Consider the following 13421-nt stretch of genomic DNA (forward strand, 5'->3'; position numbering starts at 1 on the left):
GTCTCCTTGCCACGAAGGTCCGCCTGGCCAGAAAGGGCTCCCAACTCAAGAAAAGGAAAAGAAAACAAACAAACAATTCAAAACAAACAAACGAACAAAAGCCCTGGGATCCCACCAGCGCGGCAGCCCAGACCGGGAAGCAGCTCCACACTTGAACGGAGCTCCGCAGCCCCTCAGGAAGAAGCAAAGATGGCACACGGAGCCACGTACTCCAGTGAAAGGAGTGGGAGGTGGCGAGAGGCAAGTAAGAAATCAAAAGAAGCAGAAAAAAAAAAGCAACACTAGGAGCCAACAAATGGCACTCAGAGAGCCAGCTAGCGCGGGCTGCTGTTTCTGGACAAGAGACTGTGTCCGCGGGAAGCAGAGGGGGCCGAGTGTGGGTGAAGAAGGGTAGAGAGTGGGAAAGCGTATATCACAAGTTACTGGAGCTCTGCAGCCCGTCAGGAAGAAGCAAAGATGGCGCACGGAGCGAGGTACTTGAGCGAAAGGAGGGGGAGGTGGCGAGAGGCAAGGAAGAAATCAGAAGAAGTGGAAAAAAACAACACCAGCAGCCAACAAATGGCACTCAGACAGCCACCCGTTCGGGTGTGTGGAATCCAAGCAGCCGGTGTTTCCCAGTCAAGAGATTGTGGCCGCGGGAAGCAGAGGAGGTCGAGTGGGGGTGAAGAAGGGTGGGGGGTGGGAAAGTGTATATCGCAAATTACCGGTTGTTTTGTCTCCTGCTGGACGCTCCGTGAGGCTGCTTTCTCGTACCCCGTTTGCTGGTCTGCGATAGGAGTCCAATATGGTGGATCCATGCTGCGTTAGCTGGTAGGGGACCTCTGCATGAATGTCTCCTCGCTCTCCGTTCTCTGTCAGTTTTCTCATTCCATTTGGTGGTTGGCTGAGTTCTTTATCTCTTCATTTGATGTTTTAGGGTTTCAGGATTGTTGTATTCTCTGTTCGGCTTAGTTTTTCAGATCTTTGCTGTGGAGGGACGGCGTGATGCTCTTCCTAGAGCTCCATTTTGCTGGAACTCACTCAAGTCGATTTTTGACTCATAGCGACCTCATGTGACAGAGTAGAACTGCCCCATAGGGTTTTCTAGACCCTAATCTTTATAGGAGCGGATCGCCAGGTCTTCCTCCTGTGGAGCTGATGGAGGGTTTGAACCACCAACCTTTCTGTTAGCCCCTGAGTGCTTAACCATTGCCTCTATGGTATTTGAGAATATGAAGGAATTAATTGGTTCAGTTTAAAAAAAAAGTCCAAATTAGGTTAAAGGTAGTTGTCTTTTCTAGAATATTTGGGTCCACAGGTTGTGCTTGGTCTCTTTGCGAGCAGCTATAATCTTTGGAGAAACAGGTCTTTCTCCAGTGGTACTACTGGTGGGTTGAACCTGCAGCCTTTGGGTTAGCAGTCAAGCACTTAACCATTGCACCACCAAGGCCCCTTTATTTCTCTCTCAGGCATTATAATTTTGATTGTTATATCTAAGGCGATTAGAGGTTGTATGCCCTGTTGGGCAGGGGTTGCTGCTCGAAACCCTATGGGACAGTTGTCTTCTGTCATGTGGGGTTGCTATGAGATGAAATGGACTCAATGGCATCCATCAACAACCACAGGAGAGAAATAACAGGGATTAAGATGTAAATAAGGACAAGAGATCCTCGTTGGAGAGTAGATTTTTCTGAGATTGGGGTATCAAGGACCTGATGAAGGAATAGATGGTGCAGAAGATGAAGGAGAAGGAAGGCAGGGTGTTGGGAGAGCTTGCTTTGCTGTGAGTTCATCTTTCCAAAACCAAACAGAATCCGTTGCTGTCGAGTCGATTCCGACTCACAGTGACCCTATAGGTCAGAGTAGAACTGCCCCATAGGGTTTCCAAGGCTGTGATCTTTACGGAAGCAGACTGCCACATCTTTCTCCCAGGAAGCGGCTGGTGGGTTCAAACTGCCAACCTTTTGGTCAGCAGCCGAGCACTTAACCACTGCGCCACGAGGGCTCTGAGTTCGTCTTTACTCTGTCAGTATTTGCCCAGGCCTTCCTGTCTGCCTGAGTCCTGGAGGGGTTCCCACCTCCCTCTCTTGCGGGCAGTGTCCCTCCTGCCCCATGGCGTCTGGGTCACTTTCTCCTGGCTGAGTCCTTTACCTCCTTTGTAGCCTGGGTTTGTATATGACTCAAGGCAGAGGGATTTTTGTGTCTTTCTCCTCTTTCCATCCCCCGGTCCCTTGGCAGGGATGCTGGCCAGGCACAGTCTGAGTGGCCTCCCACAGCTCGAGAGGGTGGGGTGCAGCCTGGGTTTGGTGTGTTCACTTTGTGGGAATTCACATCTCTTCCCAGCAGGCGATGCCTCACCCTGCCAAAATGCATGTAGGCTTGGCCTTTTTCCTCCTATTCAGATGTCGGAATTTCCAGCAAATTAAAGGGGAAGCTCGAACGTGGAACCTTTCTGTATCCTCTGGAGGTTTTGTGCCCCGTCCTTTGCACGACCTTGGAAAATACAAAGATAAGAAGGAATGTGGTGGTCTATTCAGAGGGCTCTGGGTTGGGTCAGATATAGAGTCCTAACAAGTCAGGTGCCGAAGCCCGTCTCCAGGTCATCCGGGGCTGGTGGTATTGTAGGGAAATGTGCCAGGATCCCAGAGAACTTTCTAAGATGCTAGGGGTTGGTTCCTCTGTTTCTGGAATCGCTTGTGCAACACCGTGGGCGGAGGGTAGTCCTTCAGTCCATTTCCACCCAGAATTGATCTTCACTGAGAAGCGGCTGAGATATTCCCAGGGTTCCAAACCCCCAGGGAGAGGCTGCAGGAGGTGGCAGGTCATAGGAGTCCCTCTATCCCGAGGGAAACGCAAACACAGCGCCTTGCTTGCTGTAATGGAAGCACCACAGGTGGGTGGCTTTAACAAGGAGATATTTGTTCTCTCACAGTTGAACCCATTGCTGTCAAGTCAATTCCGACTCATAGTGACCCTGTAGGACAGAGTAGAATTGTGCCATTGGGTTTCCAAGGCTGTGATCTTTATGGAAGCAGACTGCCACATCTTTCTCCCGTGGAGCGGCTGGTGGGTTCAAACCACTAACCTTTCAGTAAGCAGCTGAGTGCTTAAGCACTGTGCCAGCAGGGCTCCTTTTTTTCCTCACAGTTTAGGAGGCTAGAAGTCTGAATTCAGGGCGCCGGCCCTCTCTGTTGGTCCTGGGGAAGTCCTTGTCTCTTCAGCTTCTGTTCCTCGGGTCTTCGGTGATCTCATGGGGTACCTGTGTCCCTTCCGCTCGGTCTGTACTTGCTTCTCTGTGCCTGGTCTGCTCTTTTTGTGTCTCGAAGGTGCTTAGCTTAAGACACGCCGTACATTAATACTGTCTCATTCACCTAACAAAGAAAACCCTATTTCCAGATGGGATTACATCCACAGGTATAGGGGTTTAGGATTTATAACACATATTTTTGGAGGACACAGTTCTTTTAGTACAAAATCATGCGTTGAGAGGCTGTGGCCCTGTCTTTTTGTACAGAATCATGCGCTGAGAGGCTGTGGCCCCACCAAGGATGATAATGATCATTCTCAGCTGTTGAGCATGTGCCAGGCACTGCTCAGAGTTTCTTGCACATGTGAGCGATTTAATTCTCACAGAGGGCGGTGGTGGTTCAGTGGTAGACTTCTCCCCTTCCTCCAGGAGAACTGGATTCAATTCTTGGCCATCTGTCTGTCAGTGGAGGCTTGCGTGTTGCTATAATGCTGAACAGGTTTCAGCAGAGCTTCCAGACTAAGATGGACTAGGAAGAAAGGACCTGTGTCTCCTCCTGAAAATCAGCTGATTAAAACCATGTGGAGCCCAAGGGTCCGATCCCATTGTGCATGGGATTGCCATGACTCCATGGCGCCAACAACAATTCTCACAATGGTCTTAGGAGGTGGGTACCACTGTCATCTTTATACAAAGATGGGAAAAACGAGGCACGGAGTGGTTGGTGATCTGCACAAGGTCACCCAGCAAGAAGGGGTAGACTCAGGATTTGAACCGAGAAAGGCGGGTGCCGGAGCTGGCGCTCATAAGCACCACTGATAAGATGCGGTGTGTGATGTGAATTCCACCAGAGAAAAAGGCACTCTTGGACTCCTTTTAATACAGTGGATCGTTTTTTTGATCTAGTGGGATGGCAGACATTTTAGCGTAAAGTGAACTACAATCTGTAAGTTGTTTCCTTTGCTGTTAGTGGCTTTTAAATGGAATTTTATTGTTTTAGCTTCTTGGAAACAAATGTTTTTAACCTTGCCATAATTCCAGGAATTACAGATGCTGCTCCCAGAAACACTTTACAGATTTCATTTGCTTCAGATACTGTTTATACAATCACTAGGAGGTGTTCTTATACGGCCAGTGTGAAGCAACTGCTGATGGAATATGCTGATGTTAAAAAATGACTTTTTTTGAAAAAAATCACACTTTTTTTCTGATGAAATGAATGGTAACGTCAGTATAGTATATAAGTTCACATATTGGTGATATTTCTTTAAACTTTCTGTTGGATTTTTTTTCTGTTTCGTAACACTGACAGTTAGCAAGCAGCTGCATTTAGTGCTGAAATAGCTGGAAATTCATGTAGATTGGCCTTATTGTCAATTAGGTTTTGCTTAGTCTGTTAAAACGCACACCGTTGCTTCATATTCATCGTTAGGCTCCAATCTCTCACTTTACATACAGATTTTATGGAAGTGTCAGGCATATTATTAGCTCTTCATCTCTCCTTCCAATATGATGATGGGTGAGTTTTAAATTAAATCCTTTTAGTGGATGCAGGATGGGTGTGTTTGATTTGTATTGTATTTTTGCGTAAATAATGCACACGTTCTACGTTTTTTTTTTTTTTTCCAGTCACACCCCCATGAGGTGTTTTCGTAAGCTCACTAGGCTAATTTTTTTACAGCAACGTGTAAAAAAATTAGCATAGCGTGCTCACAAAAATACCTGGCATTGGGGCGGAGGGGGGAGCATGGTTGGCAAAGAAACATAGAATGCACAGTGTTATTTGTGTAAAAATACAGTAATTGATTTTTTAGTTTGTTCTTTCTCACTTGATCGCAGGTGAGACATTCTGACTTGCAATGACGTACATAAGTTTCTCTGTTAAAAGGGCCTCACTGTCGCTGTCACTTTTTTAATTTTTATTACACACAGACCATTATGCCTGAGTTTTATCTGTGTTGCTGTTGTTAGGTGCCATCCAGTCAATTCCAACTCCTAGTGACTCCATGTGACAGAGTAGAGCTGCCCCACAGGCTGTAATGGCTATAATGTTTATGGGAGGAGATCACCAGGTCTTTCTTCTGCAGAGCCACTGGGTGGGTTTGAACCTCCAGCCTTTGGGTTAGCAGCCACATGCTTAACCACTGTACTGCCAGGCTTCCTTAACTGTATTTGTGTTGTCGTTGTTTGCCATCAAGTCGATTCTGACTCGTCGTGACTCCAGTGACAGAGTAGAACTGCCCCACAGGGTTTCCCAGGCTGTAATCTTTGCGGGAGCAGATTGCCAGGTCTTTCTCCCGTGACGCCACTAGGCAGGTTTTGGTTAGTAGCTGAGCACTTAACTATTGCACCACCCGGGGGGGTCCTTAAGCACACGTTATTAGAGCTGACTCTGAGCCTTGAATATATAGGTGTGAGCCAGTGTGTGCGTGTGTGCGTGTATATGTTGACGCGTGTCTCCGTATGCATACGTGTATCTACACATGCACACATCCGCACACCTAAGAGTAGACCACGGGTGGCACTCTTAATTGTTAGCTTTTGAGATGAACTTGATATGTTAACAAAAAATCCTGATGCTTCGTAAGGAAAGCGGAATTGCAGGCCCATTTCCGCTAGTGACTCAACTTGAGACTCATTTTCCCAAAATTGCCTCAGTTTCCCCCAGTTTTGTACCACATGCGTGCAAATGTGAGGATAAAGAAAGGAATACCAGTTAGACCCTTTGGAGTCTTGGAAGAAGGGTATCGTGCAAACCCTGCGCATTGGTGGTCGAATGTCTTCGTGTCACCGATGTTTAGGTATCAGAGCTGAATGTGTCAAGGCAGACATCTGTGTGAAGGTGGGTATGAAGGGCCAGAGCCTTTTTTTCAGTGTGAGGATGAAAATCACGTAGGTGTGTTATCTTCTGGATGTAAGTAAACTAATCTGTGCATCAAATCTGCATGTGTTCAAAATGTGTCCTCTCCGTCTTTGGCTCCCACGCTTGCCCGGGCCCCCCACCATCCCTCTGTCAACACTGCCTGACTCCGCAGCTCCACTTAAAAGCTTTTCTCAGTCTCCATCAACGTTAACCTCTTAGGGTTTGAAGGGTTAGGACCTTAGTCTCTTGGACAACTTAGTTGGCATAATATAGGGCACCTAGTTCATGTTCTGCATCCTAGTGAGGTGAGTAGTGTCTGGGGTCTTAAAAGCTGGCGAGTGGCCATCTAAGATATTTGCCCAAAGCAAAAGAGAAAGTCGGAAACCAGAGTCTCGGAGAAGAATCTAGTTTACAGGGCTAATAGCCTACACGAGCCATGGCCTCATCTGCTCTGAGACCAGAAGAACTAGATGGTGCCCGGCTACCACTACCGACTGTTCTGATCAGGGCCAGAATAGATGAACTTGATAGAATGGGAGAAAAATGTGCAGCAGGACTCAAATTCTTAAAAAGTCCAGACTTACTGGGCCAGTCGAGACTAGAGGACTCCCTGAGACTATCGTCCTAAGATACCCTCTAAACCTTGAACTGAAATTATCCCCAAGGTCACTTTTTATTGAAATAACAGATTGACACTCAAAATAAAGTATATTACCCATGAGTACGGTGCTCCATTAAAAAACCTTCCTAATGAGACCAAAACCCAAAGCAGAGTGAGAGGATGAGGAGGCAGGGAAACTAGAGTACTGGAAATGGAACAACCAGAATGGAATTAAAGACAATGTTGACAACATTGTAAAAGACGTAACTAATGCCCCTGAACAATTTGTGTAGAAATTGTCAAATGGGAACCTAATTTGCTGTGTAAACTTTCACCAAAAACACAATAAAATATTATTTTAAGAAAATTACCCTCTCAGGAGTAAACCCACATTTCCCCCCACGGTTAAAGTACCTCTCTTCTGCTGGGGCATCCGGGCCCCCTTCCTGGCCCCTGGCGTGGTGCCCTCCACTTTATTTCTCTCGTTTACTGGCTCTTTCTATGGTCTCCTTACTATATTAAATTTTTTAAAATTAATTTTTGAATGGCTATAAAGCATGCAATTCCCTGAATCCCTTAGAGGCAGTGAGTTTTTCAGATACGTACTCGTATAGTATGGAGTTAGATACACGCGCACACACATATAATGGTGCAAACAGTTGAACACTCGGCTACTAACAGAAAGGTTGGATGTTTGATTCCACATAGAGGCAGAAAGAACTGGAAATCTGCATTCGAAAGATCACAGCCATTGAAAACCCTACGGAGCTGGGTTCCACGCTGACACTCCTGGGGTCACCATGAGTTGGAATAGACTCCATGGCACCTGGTACTGGTATATATGTTGTAGTGTGCCATCAAGTTGATTCCAACTCACAGCCACCCTATATGACGGAGCAGAACCGCCCTGTAGGGTTTCCCAGGCTGTAATCTTTATAGAAGCAGATAACCAAGTCTTTTCTCCCATGGAGCATCTGGTGGGTTTGAACTGCTGACCTTTCCGTTAGCAGCTGAGTGCTTAACCATTGCGCCACCCAGGTTCCTTGGTGTATGTGTGTGTGTGTGTGTGTGTGTGTGTGTCCCCGTAAAAGGTCCCTGGGTGGCACTGTTTGAGCTTGACTACTAATCAAAAGGTTGGCGGTTCAAACCCACCCAGTGGTGCCACAGAAGAAAGGCCTGGCGATCTGCTTCTATAAAGTTTACAGCCAAGAAAACCCTATGGAGCAGTTGTACTCTGTAACACACGGGGTTGCCATGAGTTGGAATTGACTCAATGGCATCAGGTCTGGATGTATGTATATATATATTTATATATTGCTGTTGAGTCGATTCTGACTCACAGCAACCCTATAGGGCAGAGTAGAACTGCCCCATAAAGTTTCCAAGGAGCAGCTGATGGGTTTGAACTGCTGACCTTTTGGTCAGCAGCCAAGCTCTTAACGACTGCACCACCAGGGCTGCATATATATTTGCGTATATGTATGTGTATATATGTACCAGAACCCTATAGGACAGAGTAGAGCTGCCCCATAGGATTTTCAAAGCTGTAATCTTGATGGAAGCAGACTGGCAGACGGCCACATCTTTCTCCTGTGGAGCCACTTGATGGGTTCGAACCGCTGACCTTTTGATTAGCAGCCGAGCGTATAAGCACTTCCCCGGCAGGGCTCCTTGATCGGGCACAGAATTACTGGAAGTATTAAATATTGCCTTACAGAATTTCTTTCAAATGGGATTTCCTCTCTAATCCCATAATGGGAGCCAATGGCTAAGTAGAATTAACTTTGCAGAATTTTTCATAGTGAAACTTTATTAGAGTAAGTTAATCCCGTACTTTGAAAAATAATGGCAAATACAATAATTTAAAAATGCATAGATAACCGTTTGGAAAAAAATAAAAACAAATAAACCAGGAACTCTTCTGGTATCTTAAGAATAACCTAACATTCTTACATAGTAATTATTCTGTCATCCAGTGAAGAAAATAATATACTTGTATCTTTCAGGGAAAAGTTATCCTGTTCTGACATTTTAGGGTATTAGTTGGGTCCAGACATGATTTCATGCTTTATTTCCATGTTTTACACTGTCATTCTCTTCATCTCTCTCTTTACTGAAAAGCAAATATTAGTTTTTTGGCCTTTGTGAATGCCTCATGGAGTCAGGCAGATGCTGCTTTTGCAGCTCTTGCTATTTGCTGGGTGTTTTGGACACTCAGAGTATGACCTTTCAAGTTGAGATTCATTCTTAACATAGAACTTTTGGGCTTGAATCAGCTGGAGCCAGCCAGTGGGTTATCATGTTTAATAATTTCCAGCACCGTCTCTAAGTAGATTTTTATACCATTTCCTTTAAATCTTCTGAGATCTCTGCAGTCATGCCATCATTGTTTAACTTCATTTGTAATAAGTAATACAAAACGTGCAAAGCAAATTCTGGGCTATTTTGCCCCAGTATGCCTTGGTTTAGATGAATTAACTCTTCTTTCATTGTTGCAGTATGGGTTACACCAGAAGACTTGGGAATTAGTGTATGCACGGAGCTCTGGTGGCACAGTGGTTAAGAGCTCGGCTGCTAACCAAAATGTCGGCAGTTCGAATCCACCAGCCGCTCCTTGGAAACCCTATGGGGCAGTTCTACTCTGTCCTCTAGGTTCGTTATGAGTCGGAATCGATTCGATGGCCAAGAGTCAGTGTATGCACTTTATTAGTTTAGAATGGTCCTTAATCTGTCGACTCAACGGCAACGGGTTTGCTTTTGGTTTGGTAACTTACCTCATGTCAGAACTCGGAAACAACCTTTTGATGATTCTCTCGTCTCCTAACTCTAGGCCCCATGAAGGAGGAGATTTAACACAGGATAAAACCAAACCAGTTGCTGTCGAGTTGACTCCAACTCATGACGTCTCCATGTGGGCCAGAGTAGAACTGTGCTCCACAGGATTTTCAATGGCTGATTTTTCAGAAGTAGACTGCCAGGCCTTTCTTCCCATGTACCCCTGGGGGGACTTAAACCTTCAACCTTTTGGATAGCAGCCGAAACATTAAATGTTTGCACCACCCAGGGCTCCTTTTTTTTCTTCTTATTGTGTGTTAGGTGGAAGTTTACAGAGCAAATTAGTTTCTTAAACATTACGCATATTGTTTTGTGATGTTGGTTGCCAACCCCACGACATGTCAACACTCTCCCCTTCTGGACTTTGGCTTCCCCATTTCCATTCATCCAGCTTTCCTGTCCCCTCCTGCCTTCTCGTCCTTGCCCCTGGGCTGGTGTGCCCTTTTAGTCTCCTATACATGGTTGAACTACGTGTATTATTGTTTGTTTTATGGGCCTGTCTAATCTTTGGCCAAAGGGTGAACCTCAGGAGTGACTTTAGTACTGAGTTAAAAGGGTGTCTGGGGGCCATACTCTTGGGGTTTCTCCAGTCTCTGTCAGACCAGTAAGTCTGGTCTTTTTGTTTGTGAGTTAGAATTTTGTTCTATGCTTTTCTCCAGCTCTGTCTGGGACCCTCTGTTGTGATCCGTGTCAGAGCAGCCAGTGGTGGTAGCCGGGCACCATCTAGTTGTGCTGGACTCAGTCTGGTGGATGCCGTGGTAGTTGTGGTCCATGAGTCCTTTGGACTAATCTTTCCCTTGTGTCTTTGGTTTTCTTCATTCTTTCTTGCTCCAGAGAGGGTGGGACCAGTGGAGTAGCTTAGATGGCCGCCCACAAGCTTTGAAGACCCCAGACACTACTCACCAAACTAGGATGTAGGACATTTTCTTTATGAACTATATTATGCCAGTTGAGCTAGGTAGTCCCCAAGGTCGTCCCTAGCCCTCAGCCCAGTAGGTACCACCCAGGGTTTCTGGTTAAGACACACATATACATAATGCATATGTACGCACATCCAGAATATACTTTAAAAACATTTACAAAGTAGATGTTTGATAACATGGATAGTTGTGCCTTTATATTTTTCAAACCCTGGTTCAGTTATTTTTATGTGAATGCTTATTCAGTGGCCTTGGATGCTTGCACTATTAATTTAAAAATATAGGACAACGGCGTAGATAAAAGTAAATGGGCTGGGTTAGATCAATCTTAGATTACTAGCAGTTGCAAGACTTTTTAACACTTTCACCTATTCACAATTATACTTTCTTTATTAACACAGAAAAAAAGCCATTATAAAATATTTATTAATTTCAAAACGCCCTGACCTGACTTTATGAAATACCTATTTAGGGTCAATAATTTGATAACTTGTCATCTCTTGGCACATGTTATTTTCTTTTTGTTTGTGATCCACATTTGCTTAACAGCCTGAGCGTTTTCATCATAGGATTCTCTGTTAAGGAGTCATTTTTAATAACACTTTAACTTCATATTTATTTTGGAGTCAATTGACCACTCTGAAAACCCTTTACGTAGAAGCAAGAATGAATGGACTTGCGGGTCACCGTGCTCAGCAGCGCACAGATGGAGAGAAGGAAGGCTTGGTTATTCTTTTGCTTTTGGAATTTTACTTGGCTTTATACAATATTTGCTACATGCTCTCATCATGCTTATAAATAACCTCTTTATTTAATGAAGCTGTTTTCTGACTCATTTTCAGTGTTTAAATTATCTCAGATAGCAAATGTAGGTATCTTAGATTCTGAAGTTCTCTACAAATGTGTTGTTGTTGTTGGGTGCTGTCAAGTCAATTCTGACTCACAGTGACCCCATGTGACAGAGTAGAACTGCCCCATTGGGTTTTCTGGGCCGTAATCCGTATGGGAGCAGATCACCACGTCTTTCTCCTGCAGAGCCTCTGGGTGGGTTCGAACCACCAACCTTTTGGTTATCAGCTGAGCCCTTTACCATTGCGCCACTGGGGCACCCTCCTCTATAAATATAAATATCCCTAAATCCCAAGGAATTTTCTACTTCAAATTCAATGTCATACGTTTTCGTGGTCTATTCCAATATATCAATACTCCTATCAGCCGTCCGTAGATGAGGAGAGGATGGAATGATGATTTTTTCCCCCGGGTGCCAATCTGTTGCTGACAAAACCAGACAAGGAGTCAAAACCTCTCTTACTGATTATGAATCATGCTTCCATGGCTTTAAAAGTCACAGTTCACTCTCATGCCTAAGAAGTAAAGGAGAAACCAAAGACCCGATCGGAAGGAAAACGAGTTTTCATCCAGCCAAATCTAATGCTCTTTCTTCCTTCCCTAGGAGAGAGTTATGTGTGTGGCTCAATCGAGCCGTTCAAGAAACTGGAGTACACCAAGAACGTGAACCCCAACTGGTCAGTAAATGTCAAGACCAGCTCAGCTTCGCGGGCTGTGTCGTCGCTGGCCACCGCCAAGGGGAGCCCTTCAGAGGTGAGGGAGAACAAGGATTTCATTCGGCCCAAGCTGGTCACCATCATTAGAAGTGGGGTGAAGCCACGGAAAGCTGTCAGGATTCTGCTGAACAAGAAGACCGCTCATTCTTTTGAGCAGGTCCTCACCGATATCACCGATGCCATCAAGCTCGACTCGGGAGTGGTGAAGCGCCTGTACACCCTGGACGGGAAGCAGGTAGGAGAAGATTTTGGTATAACTGTGACTTGAAAGGCAAGCACCAGGGAGGTGGAGGATATTAGTGGCATGCAGTGGGGATCTGAAATGTATTTTGCTGACATTGTTGAGGGAACTGGCTCATTTTGTCCACAAATAGGCATTTGTTGACCTCAAGGCATTCCAAGGTTAGAATTAGGCATGGGAATAAAATATGAATGTGTATCTCTGAAGCCGAAACGATTATTCAGTAATTTCTACTTTTCCAGTTATGAACTGCTTATAATAGTGCTTTTCAGTCCTGTTAAAACAAAAATAATATTAAGCCAATAATAGAAATTGAAGTTTATTTAATATGTGATTTGTAAATCGGGGCACCATTTCCAACTAGAGAGACAAAAACGTTCCAAAAAAGAAAAATCTTTCCAAGATTCTTATACCCCAGCATACTGCTAATAGTTATACATTGCCATGAAAACAGGGCCAGAACAGTGTTTACATAATAACTCGTGGACGTGCAGCATTTTCGTGAAGAACAGTTCAGATGATGGCTGATTTACCCTAACACATACTTCTAGTCTGACGTTTGGAGTTTCTGTTGTTGAACTGCCCATGGATAATTCTTCAAAAGATCACAGTGTTGAAGGCAAAGGTTCTTTACTAAGTAAGCTCGATTATTGTTTGACTGAAAGATAACTTTCAAAGATTATCTCAGGGCAATAGTTTGGGTGGGTCATTTCAGCCTCCATAGAATCCAGAAATCTGGATTCTATGAGACTTAAAAACTCCATTCCTCAGTTATCTGTTTTCAATTTTGTGCTATAGTCATATGTCCTATAAGCCTGGGGCATGACCGAGGTGTAGAGGTGGACTCTGACCAGTAGAGAAAAACCTGATCTACTTATTTGATCTAAATAGTATTTTAGTAGTTTACATCTCAGTGATGCTAAGTGGTGAGACTGATTTACCTTTTATAGAATTAAAAAAAATCAATTTTTTGTCATTGTTGAGAATATACACAACAAAACATACACCAATTCAGCCGTTTCTACATGTACCATTTAGTGACAGAGATGACATTCTTCAAGTTGAGTTGTTCCTCCCGCATTAACATAAACCAACTCCCCCCAAGCTTCCTATATAAACTTTTGAGTTGCTGTTGTCAATTTGATCCAATACAGATAGTTCTTAATGGAG

General features: G+C 44.6%; 1 protein-coding gene across 1 annotated transcript in view; it reads left to right on the plus strand.

Moving 5' to 3' along the window:
• Positions 1 to 12324, plus strand: part of LOC101348151 (serine/threonine-protein kinase DCLK1-like) — a 21532-nt gene extending 9208 nt beyond the window's left edge. The window contains exon 2 of the mRNA XM_004390904.2: positions 11899 to 12324. Coding sequence (XP_004390961.1) covers positions 11899 to 12278 — 380 coding nt within the window. The 3' untranslated portion in view covers positions 12279 to 12324. The remainder of the gene's footprint in view (positions 1 to 11898) is intronic.
• Positions 12325 to 13421: the final 1097 nt, after the last annotated feature.

Source organism: Trichechus manatus, unplaced genomic scaffold (assembly GCF_000243295.1).
Source record: "Trichechus manatus latirostris isolate Lorelei unplaced genomic scaffold, TriManLat1.0 scaffold00344, whole genome shotgun sequence".
Classification (NCBI taxonomy): Eukaryota; Metazoa; Chordata; class Mammalia; order Sirenia; family Trichechidae; genus Trichechus; species Trichechus manatus.